The sequence below is a fragment of the Magnolia sinica genome, chromosome 12 (assembly GCF_029962835.1).
Source record: "Magnolia sinica isolate HGM2019 chromosome 12, MsV1, whole genome shotgun sequence".
In the NCBI taxonomy this organism is placed as follows: Eukaryota; Viridiplantae; Streptophyta; class Magnoliopsida; order Magnoliales; family Magnoliaceae; genus Magnolia; species Magnolia sinica.
In genome coordinates, this window is record NC_080584.1 from 22,439,153 (window position 1) to 22,458,404 (window position 19,252).

Consider the following 19,252-nt stretch of genomic DNA (forward strand, 5'->3'; position numbering starts at 1 on the left):
TATATATATATATATATATATGGGATAAGGTACTATGCGCTCAACCTCACGATAAGCTCTTGTGAGGTCGAGTTGTGTGGGCCACACCGTGATGCGTTTCGAACATCTACCCCATCAGTTAGATGCACCATTCCATCGTAGGCCTAGGTCTCAAAAATCAAGTCAATCCATGACTTGTTTAGGCCACACCACATACAGAAGTTGGGAGGGGCAATGCACCATTAAAACATTCATAATCATTTTTTGGGCCCACCGAGATGTGGTTTGCAAATCCAGCCCATCCATTATGTGTGTCCCACTTGGATGAGGGTTCAGACCAAGTTTCAGCAGCATTCAAAACTCAGGTGGGCCCCACCAAGTGCTTTTATATGTTTTAATGGTGTCTTCACATGATTTTAGATGGTATGGCCCACCTGAGTTCCGTTTATGGCTGATTTTTGGGATATCCCATAATTTAGAGGGAACCCATCAAATGCATGGTGTTGATGGTCGACACGCATCACGGTGGGGTCCACACAGCTCAACCTCATGGGAGCTTATGGTGAGGTTGAGCGCACAGTACCTTTTCCCTATATATATTAATTATAGTGGCCCCATAGAGCACCGAGTGGCAGGGTCACTGGCCAATCAACATCCCTTTGAGCAAGGCTAAACGAGTAATGGACTCTGTCGGGTTTGAACCCTATCAACCTGACCTGCCCGTAGCCTATCAAGGGTGGACAGATTGTTCAAGAGGTACAAAAATCTGAGACAAATTAATAGAAGTCCATCCAATGGTGCAAGATAAAAAATGCCTTGAATTCCCAAATGGGCTAGGCCCATCTAACAGGCCTCTAAAAGAAGCCAACGCCCAACCCAGTTTTTAAACAGGCCTGAGCCAGCCCTTCCGGATTGCTTACTGAGTAATTCAAGTAAACTTGATAGAGTTAACCGTGAATGTATGTCTTATCCAGGCTATCAATCCATTTTTTCATATCATTTTAGGGCATGAGGTTAACGTTAAAGCATATCCAAATTTCAAGTGGACCACACTATAAAAAACAGTGGGTATAATGACATTTACTATTGAAACCTTCCTAGAGCCACAATAATGTTTATTTGTCATCCAACCACATAGATACGAATGAATGGAAAACACAAATGTCAGCTTGATCTAAAAAATTCTGTGACCCCTGAGAAGTTTGTAACGGTAGGCATTCAATTCCCACTTTTTCCTGTGTTATGGTCCACTTGAACTTTGGATATGGGGTGGGCCCGGCTGGCTAACGGCCCCACATTACACAAGCTTAAATTTTAGGCCCGGGCGAACCCGGCCCATTGACTTGAGTTACACGCTTGCAGGTGAATAAGAGTCATATAAGATGCATTTCCTGCAATTACAAACGGTGTGGAGGATTTCTCCTTCTTTCTGAGAGAGATTAGATCTGCAAGAGCATCTGTCGATCTACAGCAGCAGCAGGAGAAAAAAGAGCCATGGCGTCTTCTCCAGACTATCTGTTCGGTCTCCGAAACAACTTCTATCTGGGAGCCTACCAAGCAGCTATAAACTGCAGCGACGTACCCGATCTCTCCCAAGAATGTGCAATCGAGAGAGACTCTCTTGTCTACCGCTCTTACATCGCCCTCGGCTCCTACCAGGTTTCTCTCTCCCTCTATCAGCTGTTGATTTCTTTCCATTAGGATTTTTAGGGCGAGTCGTGTTCTGATCTGCCGTCCTTTGCAATCATGGCCCCCATTTTTGTTTGGGGAGACCCCTGAATTCTTCCAGATCGATCGTCGGTTGATGAATTGGCAGTTTCTGGGGAGATTGGATGGCTATGATAATGCGATCTAGGATTTTTTCTTTGGGATCTCACCGTCCCAGACTGTAGATTGTGATGTTTGGATAGCTAGGATCTTGAGATCTAAGAAATTGTAGAATGGAAATATAGATCTTGGATATTCCCCCCCATCTTTTTACAAGGAAGAGGTGAATTCCGATCATGAGTGGCGTTAATTCCCAAATGCCTGACATTGGCAGGTGGAGCTCTGAATCTAGACCGCCCATGCAGTGGGCCATGTCTGTGGATTATTCATGGTAGAAAATTACACTAGGTGGGGATCCCAGCCATTAGTTTATGTGTCTGTTTCGAGGAATTTTGTTGTATGGCTATGCTGGTCTGTTATGGTGTAGTTTCAAGCCTAGGGCATACTAGGGCATCCATGGGTAGGAGGCACGAAGTGGTCGTCCGGATTCACTGCCTCTACCTGCCATGTGTTGGTTATTGCAACGAATTCTCCCTTTCTGTTCCACCATGCTGAATGCAGAATCTCGTCTATGGAGAATTATTGGGTTGCTATATATCAAGACATGAATGGCTACCTCATGTCTTGCAAATCGAGTCATGGCTCTGTGATATAGGCCGTTGACATGATTGGCCCCACCTTGCTTGGAAGATAAACCCTGAACTTCCCTCACATGTGAATAACTTAATCTGTTGATCAGTGGCCTACAGATAGACAAGGAAAAGAGTAGTGCAAGGATTGGGCGAATATTGTATGGATAAGACTGCACTTTAAGGGACTTGGGTTATCTCCCCATCCACAGTGTGCCCATCATGTTGATGGTCTGGATCAACGAATCATGGGACCTGCTTGTACAAACTTGTACTTTGGGACATTCACATTGATGCATGTCCTGTAATTCCTCTTGATTGATCTTCTCTAAATATGGAGTTTCGTGCAGCTTGTGATTAATGAGATCGATTCATCGGCCCCCACGGCGCTTCAAGCGGTGAAATTGCTTGCGATGTATCTCTCTGGCCCTGGAAACAAGGTGAGATTTTTAATGACTTTTTATTTGTTTATTTATCCGGATAGGCATTTTCTGTTCAGGATATACAGTTTCTTTCTTAATTGTGATGTTTGATTAGATGGTTAGTGATGCTAACCCAAAAGGGAAAGCAACTAAATCAATAAGAAAGAAAAAGATTGTGGGAAAGATCCAACAATCCTCTAGCCGGATGCTAGAGATCACAAATGCAAGACAGTGAGCAAGCTTAACAGTCCTCTAGTCTAGAACTAGAGATCACTTTGCCCCCCCTCCTCAACAACTACCGTAGAGAATAAGAAAATTTCATAAAGAGAATATTAATCAGCTTGTCTTATTCCATGGGCCATAGGTCTTATTTATAATCAACCTTACAATCTGTAATAAAAGATATGAAATCTAAAAATCTATGAAATAGGAAAGCACCTATGTTACAAAACATTCTATAATTAAGAAAATGCCTAAAATAAGAAGAAACTTAGATAAGAAAATATTTAAAATTATTCCCTGCCTAAAAATAAAGATATAAAAGAAAGAGCAGATTTCCTAATTTAAAGATTTGAAAAAAAATGGAAGGTGATGATGGCTAAAAAAGGAAAGTGGGTATTTTCTTGTGCACGCGTGTGAGATGCAGGCATTTTCTGCAAATCTTGATCAATCGGCACGTGTGGCCATTTGGTTGCATCGGTTAGGCTTTTCAATGATTAATTGTTTGGATCTGATATGTGAAACTATGTTTCTGTTGAAAATGGCATTGATCCTGATCTGGGTTTTGGAGATTGAGATATAATAGTATATGACAATGCTATTCTAGATGACCAACTCATTAGTTAATGACCTGTAATCTAGGATAAATTCTAATAAAAAAGTAAGACATGATTATGATGACTTCATTATGATAGCCTTGTCCCACCTATTTGGCATTGGCTTTTTTCTTTTTCTTTTTCTTTTTTGTCTTTTGTTTTGTTTCTTTTTTATAGGGAAATCCTTGGTAAGTGAACAAACTTTCATAGACCTAATCACGACCTCCATCCAAGCCTTTTGAAGCCTTCCTTTCATCCTTCTTTCAATGCTCCAACCCTAACCAGTCAAGTTCCCTTTCTTATTGGGACCGTCCTTGTTTTTCTTCTCGCATGGACGAATCACCCCATTGATTTGTCCTCTAGAGAGTTAACATGGTGGGTGTTAGGAAAGAAAGCAGTTTTAAGAGGATATATTGACATGATTAAGGATATATGTGCGGTAGTGGTAAAAAATGTGAGGATCTCTAGTGGAGAGAGAGAGAGAGAGAGAGAGAGAGAGAGAGAGAGAGAGAGAGAGAGAGAAGTGAGTTCCCAATTACTGTAGTCTTGAACAAGGGTCAGCATTGAGTTTGAGTCGTTTTGCATTTGTTATGGACAAGTTAACGAGGCATTTGCAGGAAGAGATCCTGTGGTGTATTTTGTTTGTAGATGACATAGTTTTGATTGACAAAACGATGGAGGTTGTAAACACAAAGCTAGATTTATGGAGGGATGTTTTAAGAATATAAAGGATTTCAAATTAGTTAAACTAAAAGTCTATGGAGTGCAATTTTAGTAATAATTGGACTGAACAAAAATTTGTTAAGATTGCTGACCAAGAAGTTTCCCAAGATGGCCACTCTTCATATCTTGGGTCAACAATTCATGAGACTAGAGAGATTGAGAAGGATGTTGCCCATAGAATTCAAGTTGGGGGTGAAAGAAATGGAGATGTATCTCTAGATTTTATGTGATCGTCGTGTACCACTCAAACTTCAAAGGAAATTTTATGGGACCATGCTTTATCGGACATAATGTTGATCAGTTAATCTTTCAAGACAATTAAGGAACATGTTCATAGGGTGAGTGTAGATGAAACGAGGATGTTGAGATGGATGAGTGGTAAGATGAGGAAGGATAAAACTAGAATGCATTCAAGGTAACTTATGAGTACCACCAATAGGTAGTAAGAAGAGGGCAAGTAGACTAGATGGTTCGGTCATGTGCAATAAAGATCAAGAAGTGTGCCGGTTGGGAGTGGGTGGGTTCAAATTGAAGGCTCTAAAAGGGCAAGGGGAAGGTCCAAAAGGACATGAATGGATGTGGTAAGAAAAGGCTTGATGACATTTGGTCTAAATGAAGGTCAAGCCATTAATAGTGGCATGGTGAAACAAGATTCATGTAGCTAACCCCAATTAATTGGGATAAGGTTTAGATGATGATTGTGATGGACGAATCATCCCATCCCATTGGGCCCTTCATCATTTTGTCTCTAATTGGGACTACTCTCAGGTGCTTCAAATGGCCCATTTTTAATTATATCCTTCCTAGTCTTGTAGCACATCCATCCAATGTCTTCATCTTTGCAATGTTCATCCCTTGGTTATTTGACCAATGAATACCATGTATATATTCACCCCTTCAAAGCGTGAGGTGCAAGCTACATGATATTAGATTTTCAAGTAATAGGAAAAATAGGGCAAAGATTACGCATATAGTAATATAGATAAAAATAACAACGGAATCTGATTTATTGTCATTGCTTATATTATTTCATTCATTGAAAGCATTAACTAATTTTTAGTGAAAAATAGCAACATGTAGCAGATCATTGAAATCGTTAATTGATTTGAATGTTTTAATGAAAACAACTTAAGCAACATAGCTTGTAGCATAGCTTGTATCATATGCTAGCTTAAGCTATTTTCATGAGTTATATCGTAAAGACTATGCTACGCTATGGAGCATAAGCTATTTAAAACACCACATTTCCCTCTTCATTGCCCAACACTTTGGCCACGTAGCATGGCTATATTATAATCTTCTTCTTCTTCTTCTTCTTCTTCTTCTTCTTCTTCTTCTTCTTCTTTTTCTTATTTATTTATTTATATGCGGTGATCACACAATATTCTCGAGGTACATCTATTCTTCATCCATCTAGCTCAAATTCTTTTAGAAATATCCTCCATGCTATTGACTGATAGATCGAAGATGATGGAACAAATCGATATAAGGAATTTCCTTGCCATCAATTTTAACTAAACTTCTCTACCACTTAGGGTAATTGTTATTAGCATTATAGATATTTGTTTTAGGTTCTGGTAACTTTGCAACCTGTAGATTTAAAAGCTTTCCTCCGGACATCTAATTTTTCATTGCCCCCTCTCTAGTCTCATCGACCAACAACATGTCAATGGCAAACAATAGGATGCATCTGGGCCAAGGTATTCCGTATCGGTAACAGTCACTAGCATTACCAATACGGGTATCGCTGATATGGGGGCGTGATGACCGTTACGACCCTCATAATGGTTGGAAATTTTCTTTTGCCTGAAAAATTCCAAAAAAAATCTAGAATAATGTAAATATTCCAAATATTTATTCATTTTTTGTTTCGAACATATTTATGGTATTGTAACGATAAACTGTTTGGTGAGAGTGTTGTATTGGGTTGTCTAATGAATTTGTGAATATGATTATATGTCTCTAATATTTAGACATCACAATCAAACACTAGAACTAGAAATCAGAAAAAAGGCATAAATACTACTTTTTCAATTTTTTGAAAAAATGGTCCTCAAAGCTTCTATTCGCTCAAATCACTTCAATCTAGGTTTTAATCTTAAAAACTATAGTAAGAATGGTCAATATCTGTTGTAAAAATGGTTTAAAAGAGTTTTTGGAATGAGAAAAGTGAAAAAGTGAGGAGAAAAATGGATTTAAATAGAAAAAAGTGGTCATTTTTCGATGTTATGCCCCGTAACGGCCTTTACGACCACCGGAACGGCCAATATTGTCCCAAAAAATTAACCCATTTCACCTCTGTATCGTGTAACATTTATGGTTGTTACTTATATGTATCGGCCTTTACGGGCGTATCATAACTTATAAGGAACACCTTGATCCGGGCCACACATCACATGTGTGTGTATCAGAGGGACAAACTAGACCCTACTTGACACGAGTGTCATATGTCCCTCTTTTATGTGAAATTTGATTGGATTGCGGGGCCAACAATGTCATGCTCATGGCTCATAAATTCAAATATTGGTATTGTATGGGCTAATACGGACGTATCGTATCCACATTGGCATGAGATGATACTTGATACAGGTCTGTATCAGACCAATATGAAAAATTGAACCTGTATAATCCCGATATGCCGTATTGGTTAGACCAATATGAGCTTAAAACCCCACAACCGGCCTTCTTTAAATTTTCCCCCTTCCTCTCTACTCCTTTTCATTTTCTTCTATCTTCAAAGATTGTTTGAAGCCTATTTTCAACCAAATCTACACTACATTTGAAGATCAAAACATCATTTTTGGAATTGAATCCAAGGATTCAAGCACTAGTACCTGATTTGGGGGAAATTAAAAAAAAGGTAAAATACCTATTTTTTTCCCTTTATTATTGGTGAAATCGAGTAAAAAATATATTATAAACCCAAATCAAAGGAATCATGCTTGATTTCTTCTTGATTTGGGGATTTCTTTTTCTTTTTTCTCTTCTTCTTCTTCTTCTTCTTTTTTTTTTTTTTCACAATGGGATTTTCTATCTTAAAAGAAAAGTTGAAATTTATTTATTTATTTAATCTTTTTTCAATGAAATGCTATAATGATGCATGTATAGCCTTTTAATACTACAAATCTCAACAATTATTATTATTTTTTATTTGGGGATTTTATTTTCTTTTTTTCTTTTTTCAATGAAATGCTGTAATGGCGCATGTATAGCCTTTTAATATGGATCTACAGATTTCTTCTCGATTTGGAGTTTTTTATTATTATTTAATTTTCCCTATTTACACTGGAATCAAGGTGTTAACGGTGGTTGTTACAGGTTACAATATGGGTCATAATGGCCGTTATGGCCTATATGTATGTGTATTCCGGCCTGTTATGGGACTGTTATGTTGCCATTGTGGGCCACTTTTTCCGTAACGGACATTTTGGCCTCGTAATGCATAATGGTTACCACTGTTATGGTTGCCTAATGGCTGTTACACAACGGTTTTGGCATACCATGGTTGGAATTTTTTGAAAATTTCATATTAAATTTTTTTTTTTCAATCAAATGCTATAATAATGCATGAATAGCCTTTTAATACTATAGATCTACACATTTCATATCGGCATTAATTAAATATTTTTGCTTGTCTTGTTCCTATTATTTAATTTAGTTTCTTAAACTTTTTGGTATCCCCGAGTTGTAAGCTGTACCAAACATAAACTGTTATTTCCAGTACTGAGTCTTTTTATAGGCTCCAAAGTGAGACAATTTGTTCATACGTTCATACTGTTGATGCTTACAGATAAACATACTGGATTCTTTATTTATCTATAGGATGGTGTTATATGAGACTCATGCAAAATTTTGGCCAACTTTGTCTTATGCAGGAAGCTGCAATTGCAAGTCTCCAGGAGTGGTTAAGTGATGCAGCCATCGGAAACAATCCTGTTCTACGACTAATTGCAGGGATCATATATATGCACGAGCAGGACTACAATGAGGCTTTGAAGCATACCCACTCTGCAGGAACTATGGAGCTGTTAGTCTTATTTACCCTGATTTTCTTCCTGTCTTTGAGATGTCACTGTCATTTCCCAAAATGAGCTGTTTGGATTCGCTTAAATATAAATTGAGGAAACGTTGTTCCATGAAATTAACATTTTTCATTGTTTGTTTCCGTAAATTTTCTGGATTCTTTTTCCCTCCAATTTCTTGGAAAATGCACCATTTTCATTCTGTCACTCATATTTAAGAAATATAATTTCCTTGAAATTGAGGAAAATGAGAGGTAACTACCCCCTTCTAAGTGCCCCATATGGTAGCCATGTGCCACTGACCATCTTCAAGTGCTTCACATATGCAACCAAGCCAATTTGCCACATGTGTAACATGTGCCACTATTCATCTTAAAGCACAATACATGTGCCAATTAGCCACATGTGCGATATGTGCCACCATCATCTTCAATTGCCCCCAATGTGCAACTTGTGCTACCACCCATCTACAAGTGCCCCACATGTCCATACGCCACACCCCATGTGCATGTCTGCAACAAGTGTTGTCATCATCTTCAACTGACATATATGTTCCAATGTGCCAAATTTACCACCAATCTTAGCATAAGGATTATCCATTTGGCAGTTTTTTAAGGCTCATGAAATCCATGGTTTGGACTTTGGATCACTAAACCATGGGCCCCACGTGTAAATTCAAGGCACAAGGCATTATAACCATATTTCTAAAACTTGGTGACTCAACTCGAAATTTGGTCCAGTAAACTTGCCTCAAAAGGAGGTTTTGAGCGTAGTCATCAGGAAACGCTCATGACTGTGACTTGGTTCTGACTCTGTAAGATTCATCAAATTTGCCAGCCAACTCAATCTGACTCGGCGTTTCTTGAACCTAGTCACTTGGTGGTGAGTATTTGTTTTATAATAAAAGGAAAAAGTGACAAATGAGGTTTGAACCCACAATCTCAAGGAAGAGAACCCACAATCTCAAGGAAGAGAATTCAACCCACCTACTAACATGCCAAATGCTGCGTTTGCCTATTTTGCTTCTCCTCCTCCTACTCTTTCTTCTTTTTAATCCTTTGTCCATGTTAAACATCTACCATTACTCTAAATATCTTTAATTTATTTATTAAATATACCTTTCAATGATATATTCATAAAATAACGAGTCAAGTTGACTTGGTTGAGTCTTCGAGTCAAACTGACCTGATATAGAGTTGAGTTTTTGAAATATAACATATGGTGAAGGATTATATTCAATTCCTCATTAGATGGTATCTGATTAGGATTTTCTTTTGTTTTCACCATAACTATGAACAAAAGGATTTTGGAAGGTACCAAGTCTACTGACCAGAATCATTATCATTTTTGGTTTTGAATATCTTTGGACTAATTAATAACATATGTTTCTATTTTGTTTTTTTAATTGACAAAAAAATTATCGGAGAAATGTCTGGTGAGCAGGATCTACAGCCCTCAAGGGGCTATGCAAACAAAACGAGGATAATTGAAATCCATGATTTTCCATTTACTCAAGGGTGTGTTTGCATTGGGGGTAAACAAGGGGGATGGCAAGGGAAAGCAAAATTGTGACACAAGCAGATGGTAAACCGGCATCAGTGTTAGGGAAGGAAACCCTTTACACCTGTTTGGTTTGGCATGGAGAATGCCCAGTAAAGTAGGTTACAGATTTATTGCCCTTGTTTGGTTTGCATTCATGGAAATGTGGAAATACAGACAATAACACCTACATACAGTGAAAATATCAATGCAAGCTGGCTCCAAAATCAGAGAATAAGACCGCATGTAACTGTCAAGGAGTGAAAGACAAAGGCCATCAGTTTGCTACTGCATCCTCCATTTCCCAAGCAAGTGTGAACGTCGTCTTGTTGACATAAACTGAATGCTCTCCTGACTTTACCCTTGACTTGCCCTAAAATATATCTGATCATGCATATTGATCATGGAGTACTAACCTGTTATTGCATAGCCTAGTCGACGTAACTGTGTTCGAGTTCTTGATCTTGCAGGACACTGTTTTAATCAACAAGCACTCGTATGCATAATTGTTTTATTCATTCCCTTTTCGAAACCTTTATAAACCTCACCTTTTCATTTCCCAATTCCTTGGCATTTCAACCTTCTTTTATTTTATTTTATTTATTATTATTATTTTTTTATCACTTTTCAAACCTGTATGTGGCAACCCTGATCAATGCCTGCCTTGGCCCCCTCTGTTCATGGCCTTAGTGTCAGGAGTCTTCAGTCTCTCAAACCTCACTGACACGTGCTACTGCTTTGCAGGCGTGCACTGAATGTTCAAATCTACCTCAAAATGCACAGGTCGGATCATGCAGAGAGAGAGCTAAAGCACATGCAACAATCTGACGAAGACCACACACTAACCCAACTTGCAAATGCTTGGATAAACCTCGCAGTGGTAAGCCTTTTTCTTAATCTGCATTTTATCATTTGAGTAAGAAAGATTATCTAACCATGACCCACATGGTTTTCTGTGATGCCAGGGTGGTTCAAAGATACAAGAAGCATATCTTATTTTCCAAGATTTCTCTGACAAGTATAATACGCAGACAGGGATTATCCTGAATGGAAAGGCCGTTTGCTGCATGCACATGGGTCACTTTGATGAAGCTGAATCCCTGCTGCTTGAAGCACTGAACAAGGCAAGTATCCAACAGTCCTTAAATTTTAATTTGGGAATTCTAGGCTTCATTTTCAAAGGGAACTCGTGATGCAGTTTCTCTCTCATGGTTTGTGTGGGTGGGTATCAGGTTGGCAATGGTTTGGATTCATGGTCCACCTGAACTAGACTGATTTACTGAATGGGCCAAGAATTCTGGTCTAGGCCCAACCCGCACTTTAGTCCGCTTGCTAAATGGGCCAAAAATCTGGCCTGGACCTGGCTGTTGAGCCATTACCCCGTGGCCTGACCCAACCCACCCATAATTCCTCAAGCCCAAGCTTGACCTGACCCGGCCCATAAAATTGTAATCAGATAGGGCTCGGCTAACCCTGCATGACCCCACTCAGGTTTAAGAATGAAATATAGGTTTGAAGGTATGCCTAAGCCAGCCTAACTCAGACCATGCACGACCCAATGCACATTTAAAAATGGAATATGAGGCTAAAGGTGTGCCCAACTAATGGATTCATGCATGCATACATATATCATGTGTATGTAGCATACTTATTCTATTATTTTGTTCTAGGTGTTGGGTTTGGGTAGGTCATTTGGCCCAGCCCTTCGATAACTAATATGGGTGGGTTGGGTAGATTCAACCCACGCTCAACCCATTTACTTAAATGGGCAACATTTTCTAGCCCGACAATGATCCACTAGCTTGGTGCTAACCAGCCTCAGAAGCAGGCCAGTCCAGCTGTTTTGTGGGTTGACTCAAGTAACCCATTGCCGCCCCTAGGAGGCTGGATTTTTTGTTTGTTTCTGTGGCTTGGCTGGGTCATCTGGCCCAGCCTATAGATAACCTACATGGACAGGTTGGGTAGTGTTCAACCTTAGCCCAGCCCATTTACTTAAATGGGCCACATTTTCTAACCTGATGGTCCACTAGCTTGGCCCTTAAGCACCTTGAAAGCCGGCTGTGCCAGTTGACCTGTTGGTTGACTTTATCTATTGCCACTCCTAGGTGGGTAGATGGTGTTGTTTTTTTTAGTGGGTTTTGAGGTTGGGGGAAGTGCCTAAACTCAGGAGGCCAGGCTAACTGACCTTTGGGTTGACCCTACCCATTTCCACCCCTTGGCATGTTCCTGTGTCATGGTATTAAAAAATGTGTTAAAAACAGTTATGTGATGGCCATTAAGTAACAGTAGCAGTGGGGTCTGTTACTGCCATAAGGCAGCTGCGACAGCCAGCATTACTGTTATTTAATACCTTTGTTTGTGTCTCGAGTGTCTACACCACAGACCCTGATCAAACCAAAGTGTATATTGATATCCAGATCGTAACTATCTGATATCAATCTTTGACTTTGGACAGCATCATTTACTTTCCCAAAGAAGAAAAAACTTTCTAACTGTCCATTTTGATGCCCACAACAGATGGTTAGGATTGTCCAATCAGCGTGATTTGGATGACATACATGTGTGTGGTTGTGATATTTTGGTTTTGTGCTATGCTCCATCTACACAATTTGGAAGATCCAGGTTGACGTCCCAACTATGCCATGCATATGGTGGATGAGTTTCCACCAGCTAAGAACAGTGGAAGATGCACCTATGGTAGTCTAGCTCATGGAAAATTTACTGGTTTTGAGAAACTATTATCTATTAGGCTCTAATATGGATTTGCCATGACAGAAAAGGCAAATATCACACCAGTTAGTTGATCTAAGCCATTATTGTAGTACTTTTGATGATTAGAAATGGAAGGTTAGAAAAAAAAATGTACAACCATCTTTGGAATTTATTGGGTACACTAGGATTCCGTTGTGGTATACTGCTTACAGCCCATCCATGTTTGGGCTCAACAGGTTAACAGCCTACATCTTGCACATGTGTGCCTCACATGTATAGATATAAAGTTCTTGGTAAATTAGATATTATCATTGATGTTGGACTGCCGTGTTTATGCATTATATTCTGTTATACTGAAGAGAAGGCTGTTGTGATTCATTCAGTTCATAGCCTACATCTAGCACGTGTGCCTCACATGTATAGATATAAAGTTTTTGCTAAATTAGATATTATCATTGATGTTGAGCTGTGGTGTTTATGCATTAAATTCTGTTAAACTGAAGAGAAGACTGTTGTGATTTGTTCAGGATGCCAAGGATGCTGAAACTTTAGCCAACCTAATTGTATGCAGTCTTCATGTTGGCAAATCGTCATCTCGTTTCTTCAGGTATGTCTTCAAGAAGGCTATCTTGTCGAAGCAATATGTGCCTTTTCTGGTTTCAACTCTTAGCTGTATATAGCATGCTGCATTAGGTAGCTGATGGTATCAGAATTACATTTCTAATCTCCAAGCCTTATGATTTATGCTCTATTTACTGCCTTTCTGTAGTTGGCATGCTGTCTTTGTTAACTGTGGGGTTCAGAGTATTCATATCGTTACATATATCAAGACTTGGGGGATACAAAAACATGTATCGATATTTTTAATAAATATTGCAAATACTAGGGAATGTACCGCTGTCTAAGGGAATCATTGGGAAAAAAGGTGAAATTTTTCATTGCAACTTCGGTGCCAAAATACATGTTTGTACACCTAGGATTCAAAATATTACAAAAACAATTGTACATATTTGGTTTCCATTTTGCCAGGCCTAAACTGTGCGCTGTTGGACAAAAGCAGTGCAATTATATAAAAGAATCAATTCATATTATTCAAATATCACATACAACGCAGGTAATAGTAAAATACAAACAATACAATCTAAAGTGAAAGAAAACTAAAAATATACCTTAACACGGACATTTTCACACCAGACTCGAGTGGAGTGGCCTGTGGGATGTGGGGACACACTTGGGGTGAGCGGCCTGTGTGAGGTGGGTGACTCATGTGATGCAGAATCCATGTAATGCGGGGCCCACGAGGGGGGTTCGACCGAGGACCTAACCCATGGGAAGTGGGGCTTGGGACATGCGATAAAATGATTGATTCATCACGCTCTATCAGTTCGAGCTTTTAGAGCAAGTGGTTAGCTGTCCTACGTCAAGTGATATCAATGCAGGTCTCATATTCGAGACTCCTCATCGGGGGGTGATTAATGCAGAGGCATTTTCTCACCCTAGCACATGGGAAGTGGGGCCTGGGCTATGAGATAAAGAGATTAATTTGCCATGCTGTATCAATTTGAGCTTTTAGAGCAAGTGGTTCGTTGTCCTGCATCATACCTTTGACTAACATGTTTAGATTTATATATATTTTTTATTTTTTATATAATTTTTTTTTTCCAAAAAAAAAGAGAAAAAAAGAAGGGGAAAACTTGTATCCAGCAAGGTATTCAAAATTAGTTACGTATTGGGTAACGGTTGATACCGTTACGCGATACGGCCCCAAAACGGGGCACACTTATTTTTTGGGTTTGCAACAGCCGTTACGGGCCATAACCCTACAAAAAATGGGAAAAAAGAAAAAATAAAAGGAAAAAAAACATACTTTTTTTTTTTTCCTTTCTTCTTCTTCTTCTTGTTGGGCTGCTGTAGCTGCTACAGCAGTAGTTGCTGCTGCCCTTCTTCTTCTTTCTTCCCGTTCCTCTCTCTCTCTCTCTCTCTCTCTCTCTCTCTCTCCCTATTTTCAGTTCCCACTGTCTTCTTTCCCTCTTTTCTTTTCGATTCCCCCCCCCCTCTCTCTCTCTCTCTCTCTCTCTCTCTCTCTCTCTTCTTTTCATTTTCAGTCTTGGAACTTCAATTTTTTTAAATGCTCTACGGTGCACACAACACAGTGCACTTGCATTGTTTCGTTACATGGGGCCCACTTTGTTTATTTTCCATTGATCCTGTTGATAAGGTCACATAGACCTTGACCTTGGTGAAGGGAGAACACAAATAACAGCTTGATCCCAAAAAAAATGTCTTAAGAGAATTTTAATGGTGGGAATTAAATCCTTATTTTGTGGTCCACCTAAGATTTGGATCAGCCTCATTTTTTGGACCATGCCCTAAAATAAGTTGGCAAAAAAGGATGGACCACATGGATATACAACAAATGCATTGAGGTGGGCCCCACTTTTAAAGGGATACTCACTAGTGGTCCACCGAAGATTTAGATCTACCTAAAATTTTGGACTATGCCTTAAAATGAGTTGACAAAACGTATTGATGGCATGGATATATAAATAGATCGAGGTGGCTCGCCTGGCCCACTAGTGGTCCACCTGAGATGTGGATCTACCTTGTTTTTTTCCAATGCCCTTAAATGAGTTACCAAAACGGATGGATGACATGGATACATAATACATAATCGAGTGGACCCCAGTACATGGCCCTAAAAATTTATACATGAGGTATATATCAACTCAAAATTAACCAATTAAAATTTGGGACCATTGTTGCCAAGTCACAATCCTAAAATTAAATTGTTTGAACAATTTTCATCATTAGTTTGCAGACACTTGTTTTTTGAAATAGGACCATTTGATATTTTTCATTTTTCACTGTCCAATAAATGTCCACCAATCCATTAGTGGGATAAGTACCAATAGATTGCATTAATTTGAGGCTAGTTTGGGCCATCAAATGGTCCCCAAATTAGCCCTGAATTGACAACACTATTTATCCCATTTTAATTTTAATTTTTTTATAGATCTATGAGAGAAAATGATATCAGTTGTTAGGTATATGAATCACATAATAGGATACAAAAGTCCCTAAACTCTATATATTGAAATGAAATGTATGTGTATCACGAAGTATGCAATGCACTAGCACTATAAATAAAAGGAAAAGTTGTAAATATAAGATGTTTTGGTATTACATTCATTATGGTAAATTTATATAGATATTATATACTTAGAAAACTAAATATAAAAGGTTTGTAGTTAATTTTAGGTTGTCAGGTTCATAAATCCATCAGACAGCCTGATTTAGCATTCTCACCAAAGATTGGACCGTTACACCACCATAAACATGTTCAAAATTATAAATGAATACATATTTGGAATATTTAGAATATTCCGGATTTAATGAATATTTTTCCAGATTTTTCTGACAAAAATAAATAAATAAAATTTCGACCGTTACACACCCCATATCGGTAATGGTGGGGACCATTACCACAACGGAATACCTTGGTAGCCTGTCAATATTGGCCACCACTCAAGAATGATATCAAATTACCACACTTGTGATAATATCACTCTCAAGGGGTAAAATTGGAGGAAATTAGGATTTTCTCAATTTCCTCCATTGTCGACGAACTCAAAATTTGTTTTGTAAATGTCTATATATAATAATCATGCATTTTATTGCAATCCATGCTAAAATGTCTTAAAAATGGCATTTCTGATCTTTTCCTCACATTAGTATTCTGGTTTGTACTCATTTTTGAGTAACGATTTCTTCCCCAAATATGAGATATGATTTCTCAAGAGTGGTCAAAATCATCCTAGGAAGAGATACCCAGAAAATTGCTAGAAAAGCTTTTTGGGATTTAATTAATTAATTAATTATTATTATTTTCTGATTTTCTCTTGATTTTCCTAGTATTTACTTATGCTGTCATTGACATTGACGATTATCGATATTAGCATCAATACCAAGCACTTATACTAAAGGGAATGAACCAATATGCACAGCAATGTTATTGGTAATATCGATAATATCGGTGATACCAGGAACACTGGTTACCTGCACTTGCAAGCATAACGTATAAACATGCTAACTACGGAAATGCAATAAAATGGGATGGTAAGAAACAAACATGGCTAGTATGATTAGCAACTTCTGATTTTCTTTTTCTTGGTAAAGGACTGACACATATTACATACATTTGACTGTACCATTTGACTGTACAAAGTGGCCCACCTGAAGGACTGCAATGTTATTGGTAATATCGATAATATCGGTGATACCAGGAACACTGGTTACCTGCACTTGCAAGCATAACGTATAAACATGCTAACTACGGAAATGCAATAAAATGGGATGGTAAGAAACAAACATGGCTAGTATGATTAGCAACTTCTGATTTTCTTTTTCTTGGTAAAGGACTGACACATATTACATACATATGTTTGCTAAACCACTTGTGTGTATGGCTGTGCCCATGTAAAAGATGCCGCAAATGTGAAGGATCTGAGCAGTCCTTCAGGTGGGCCACTTTGTACAGTCAAATGGTACAGTCAAATGGATGCATCAAACTAGATACTCCCCCCCCCACTGTGCATGACCCGCTTGATGAGTGGACTGCCTGATTTTCAGGTCTGGGTGTCTACAGTTTACATAGGAGGGGCCACTTGATGGATGGCTTGAATTGCCTCAGCACCAGCTCACCCCCTACGAACTAGCACTGCAATCCTTATCACATGTAATTTATATTAGTGGAAACGGCCAATTTGGACAACCTGAAAGATTTGTGTAAATTTAAATTTGAGTTGCATAGAACATACCCATTCTTGTATCAATGTTAAGGTTTTTTGGCAACTGCAGATGCATGTATCCACTTCTACTAGGTATTCAGTAGCTACATTCATCAAAGCCTTTCTTGGAGAAAGTCCTTTTTGGGAGCTTGAGCCTGCCATTGTGTACATCCACACCCAAAAATGGGATGAGAAGATGTCACTTCCTGCCTAATGAAGCCTCAATCATCATATTATTTGCTTTTTTATTTTTAACCGAATTATTAACCATATTGCTGTGGCAAGTTTCTTTGTGCATTTTCCCTCTTATTTCTTTTCTGTTTCCTACATTAACGAGATCCAACAATGTGAGATTGCCTTTCTTGTGTTTCCACAGCCAGTTGAAGTTGTCACATCCTGAACACATACTCGTGAAACGCTCGGCTGCTGCCGAAGATAGCTTTGACAGAGCTGTTCGAAGCGTCGCATGAAGACAGTTGGAGTCGGGGGTTTTGCTGCAGAAAAGCATGAGAGATTCCTGCTATTTGTTATTTGATAGTCGGTACATTCTTTTCTCCTTATTGGTGTTTGTATCATTTGGAGCTTGTTAGTGTACTGGACCTGACGTGAGAAATGAGTTTAGGGACCTGAATCCCCAACTAGTTTTGCGTAAATTCTGTTTTCTATCACTTCCTGTAGGGTGGGGAGTTGTTCCTACGGAAATATAGCTTGATGGACCCTGTGAATGGCACTTCAGTTACAATGGTTGGTGATACGAGAAACGAGTCATCTAAAACAGCTGAGATATGGTTTGGGATTTGAGTCGAGTCACGTTGTGTGGCTGGTTTGTCAGTGGGCCATGAGAAGGCTCATGTGCGTCCTGATGTTGTGTTCAAGAAAGGCTTGCATGGGAATTTTGTGGGTAGAAAGAGATCGGGAAATTAAACCTGGTGGAGAAATTTTGAGATTTAGTTTAGTTAGGAAGACGTTTCTGTTTCCTTGTCAGTGGTGGGCGTGATGCACTCTCCCTGACTCTGGTATTGGGTTGAAGTAGGAAGGTCCAGTTATTATTATATTGTTGGGTCAAGAATGGTGAGTGGATGGCTCATGTTTGGGTGAACCCTGCCAAAACAGGATGGGGTCTAAAATCTTAGTGCTGCCACTGGGTCAGGTTTAGGTTGGATATTGCCATATCTGCATCCTGACCAAGGTGTTCCGTATCCGTTTTGATACGCACGTAAAGGCCGATACATATAGGTAACGGCCATGACCATACGCAATACAGGGGTGAAAAGGGGCAGTTAGTTTTTTGAGACCGTATCAGCCGTTACAGTGGCCGTAAAGGCCGTTACAGAGCATAACAACCGTTACTCCCATAACGGTCGAACAACAATTATTGTATTTTTTCTATTTAAATTCATTTTTCTCATCTTTTTCACTTTTCTCATTCCAAAATCTCTCTTATATCAATTTATAACAGATTTCGACCACTCTTACTATGGGTTTTAAGATTAAAATTGTGGATTGAAGTGATTTGAGTGAATAGAATCTGCGAGGGCCTTTTTTAAAAATAAAAATAAAAAGCAATGTTTATGCCTTTTTTCTTATTTCTAGTTCAAATGCTTGATTGTGATGTGTAAACATTAGAGACATAATCATATTAAACAATTCACTAGATAGCTTGATACAATACTCTCACCAAAGAGTGGACCGTTATATTGCCATAAGCATGTTCAAAACAAAAAATGAATACATATTCAAAATATTTACATTATTCTTAATTTTCTAGATAATTTTTCAGAATTTTTCGGGCAAAAGAAAATTTTCAACCATTATGGGGGTCGTAACGGTTGTTACGCCCCCATATCGGCTGTTATG

The 19,252-nt window shown here is 38.7% G+C and overlaps 1 protein-coding gene across 1 annotated transcript; it reads left to right on the plus strand.

Moving 5' to 3' along the window:
* The first annotated feature begins 1,371 nt into the window (after nucleotides 1-1,371).
* On the plus strand, nucleotides 1,372-18,111 carry LOC131221106 (coatomer subunit epsilon-1-like). Its single transcript, XM_058216223.1, has 7 exons — nucleotides 1,372-1,638; nucleotides 2,726-2,815; nucleotides 8,211-8,362; nucleotides 10,641-10,776; nucleotides 10,862-11,020; nucleotides 13,136-13,215; nucleotides 17,772-18,111. The coding sequence occupies exons 1-7, from the start codon at nucleotides 1,474-1,476 to the stop codon at nucleotides 17,863-17,865; spliced, it is 876 nt and encodes a 291-aa protein (XP_058072206.1). The 5' UTR covers nucleotides 1,372-1,473; the 3' UTR covers nucleotides 17,866-18,111.
* The last annotated feature ends 1,141 nt before the right edge of the window (nucleotides 18,112-19,252 follow it).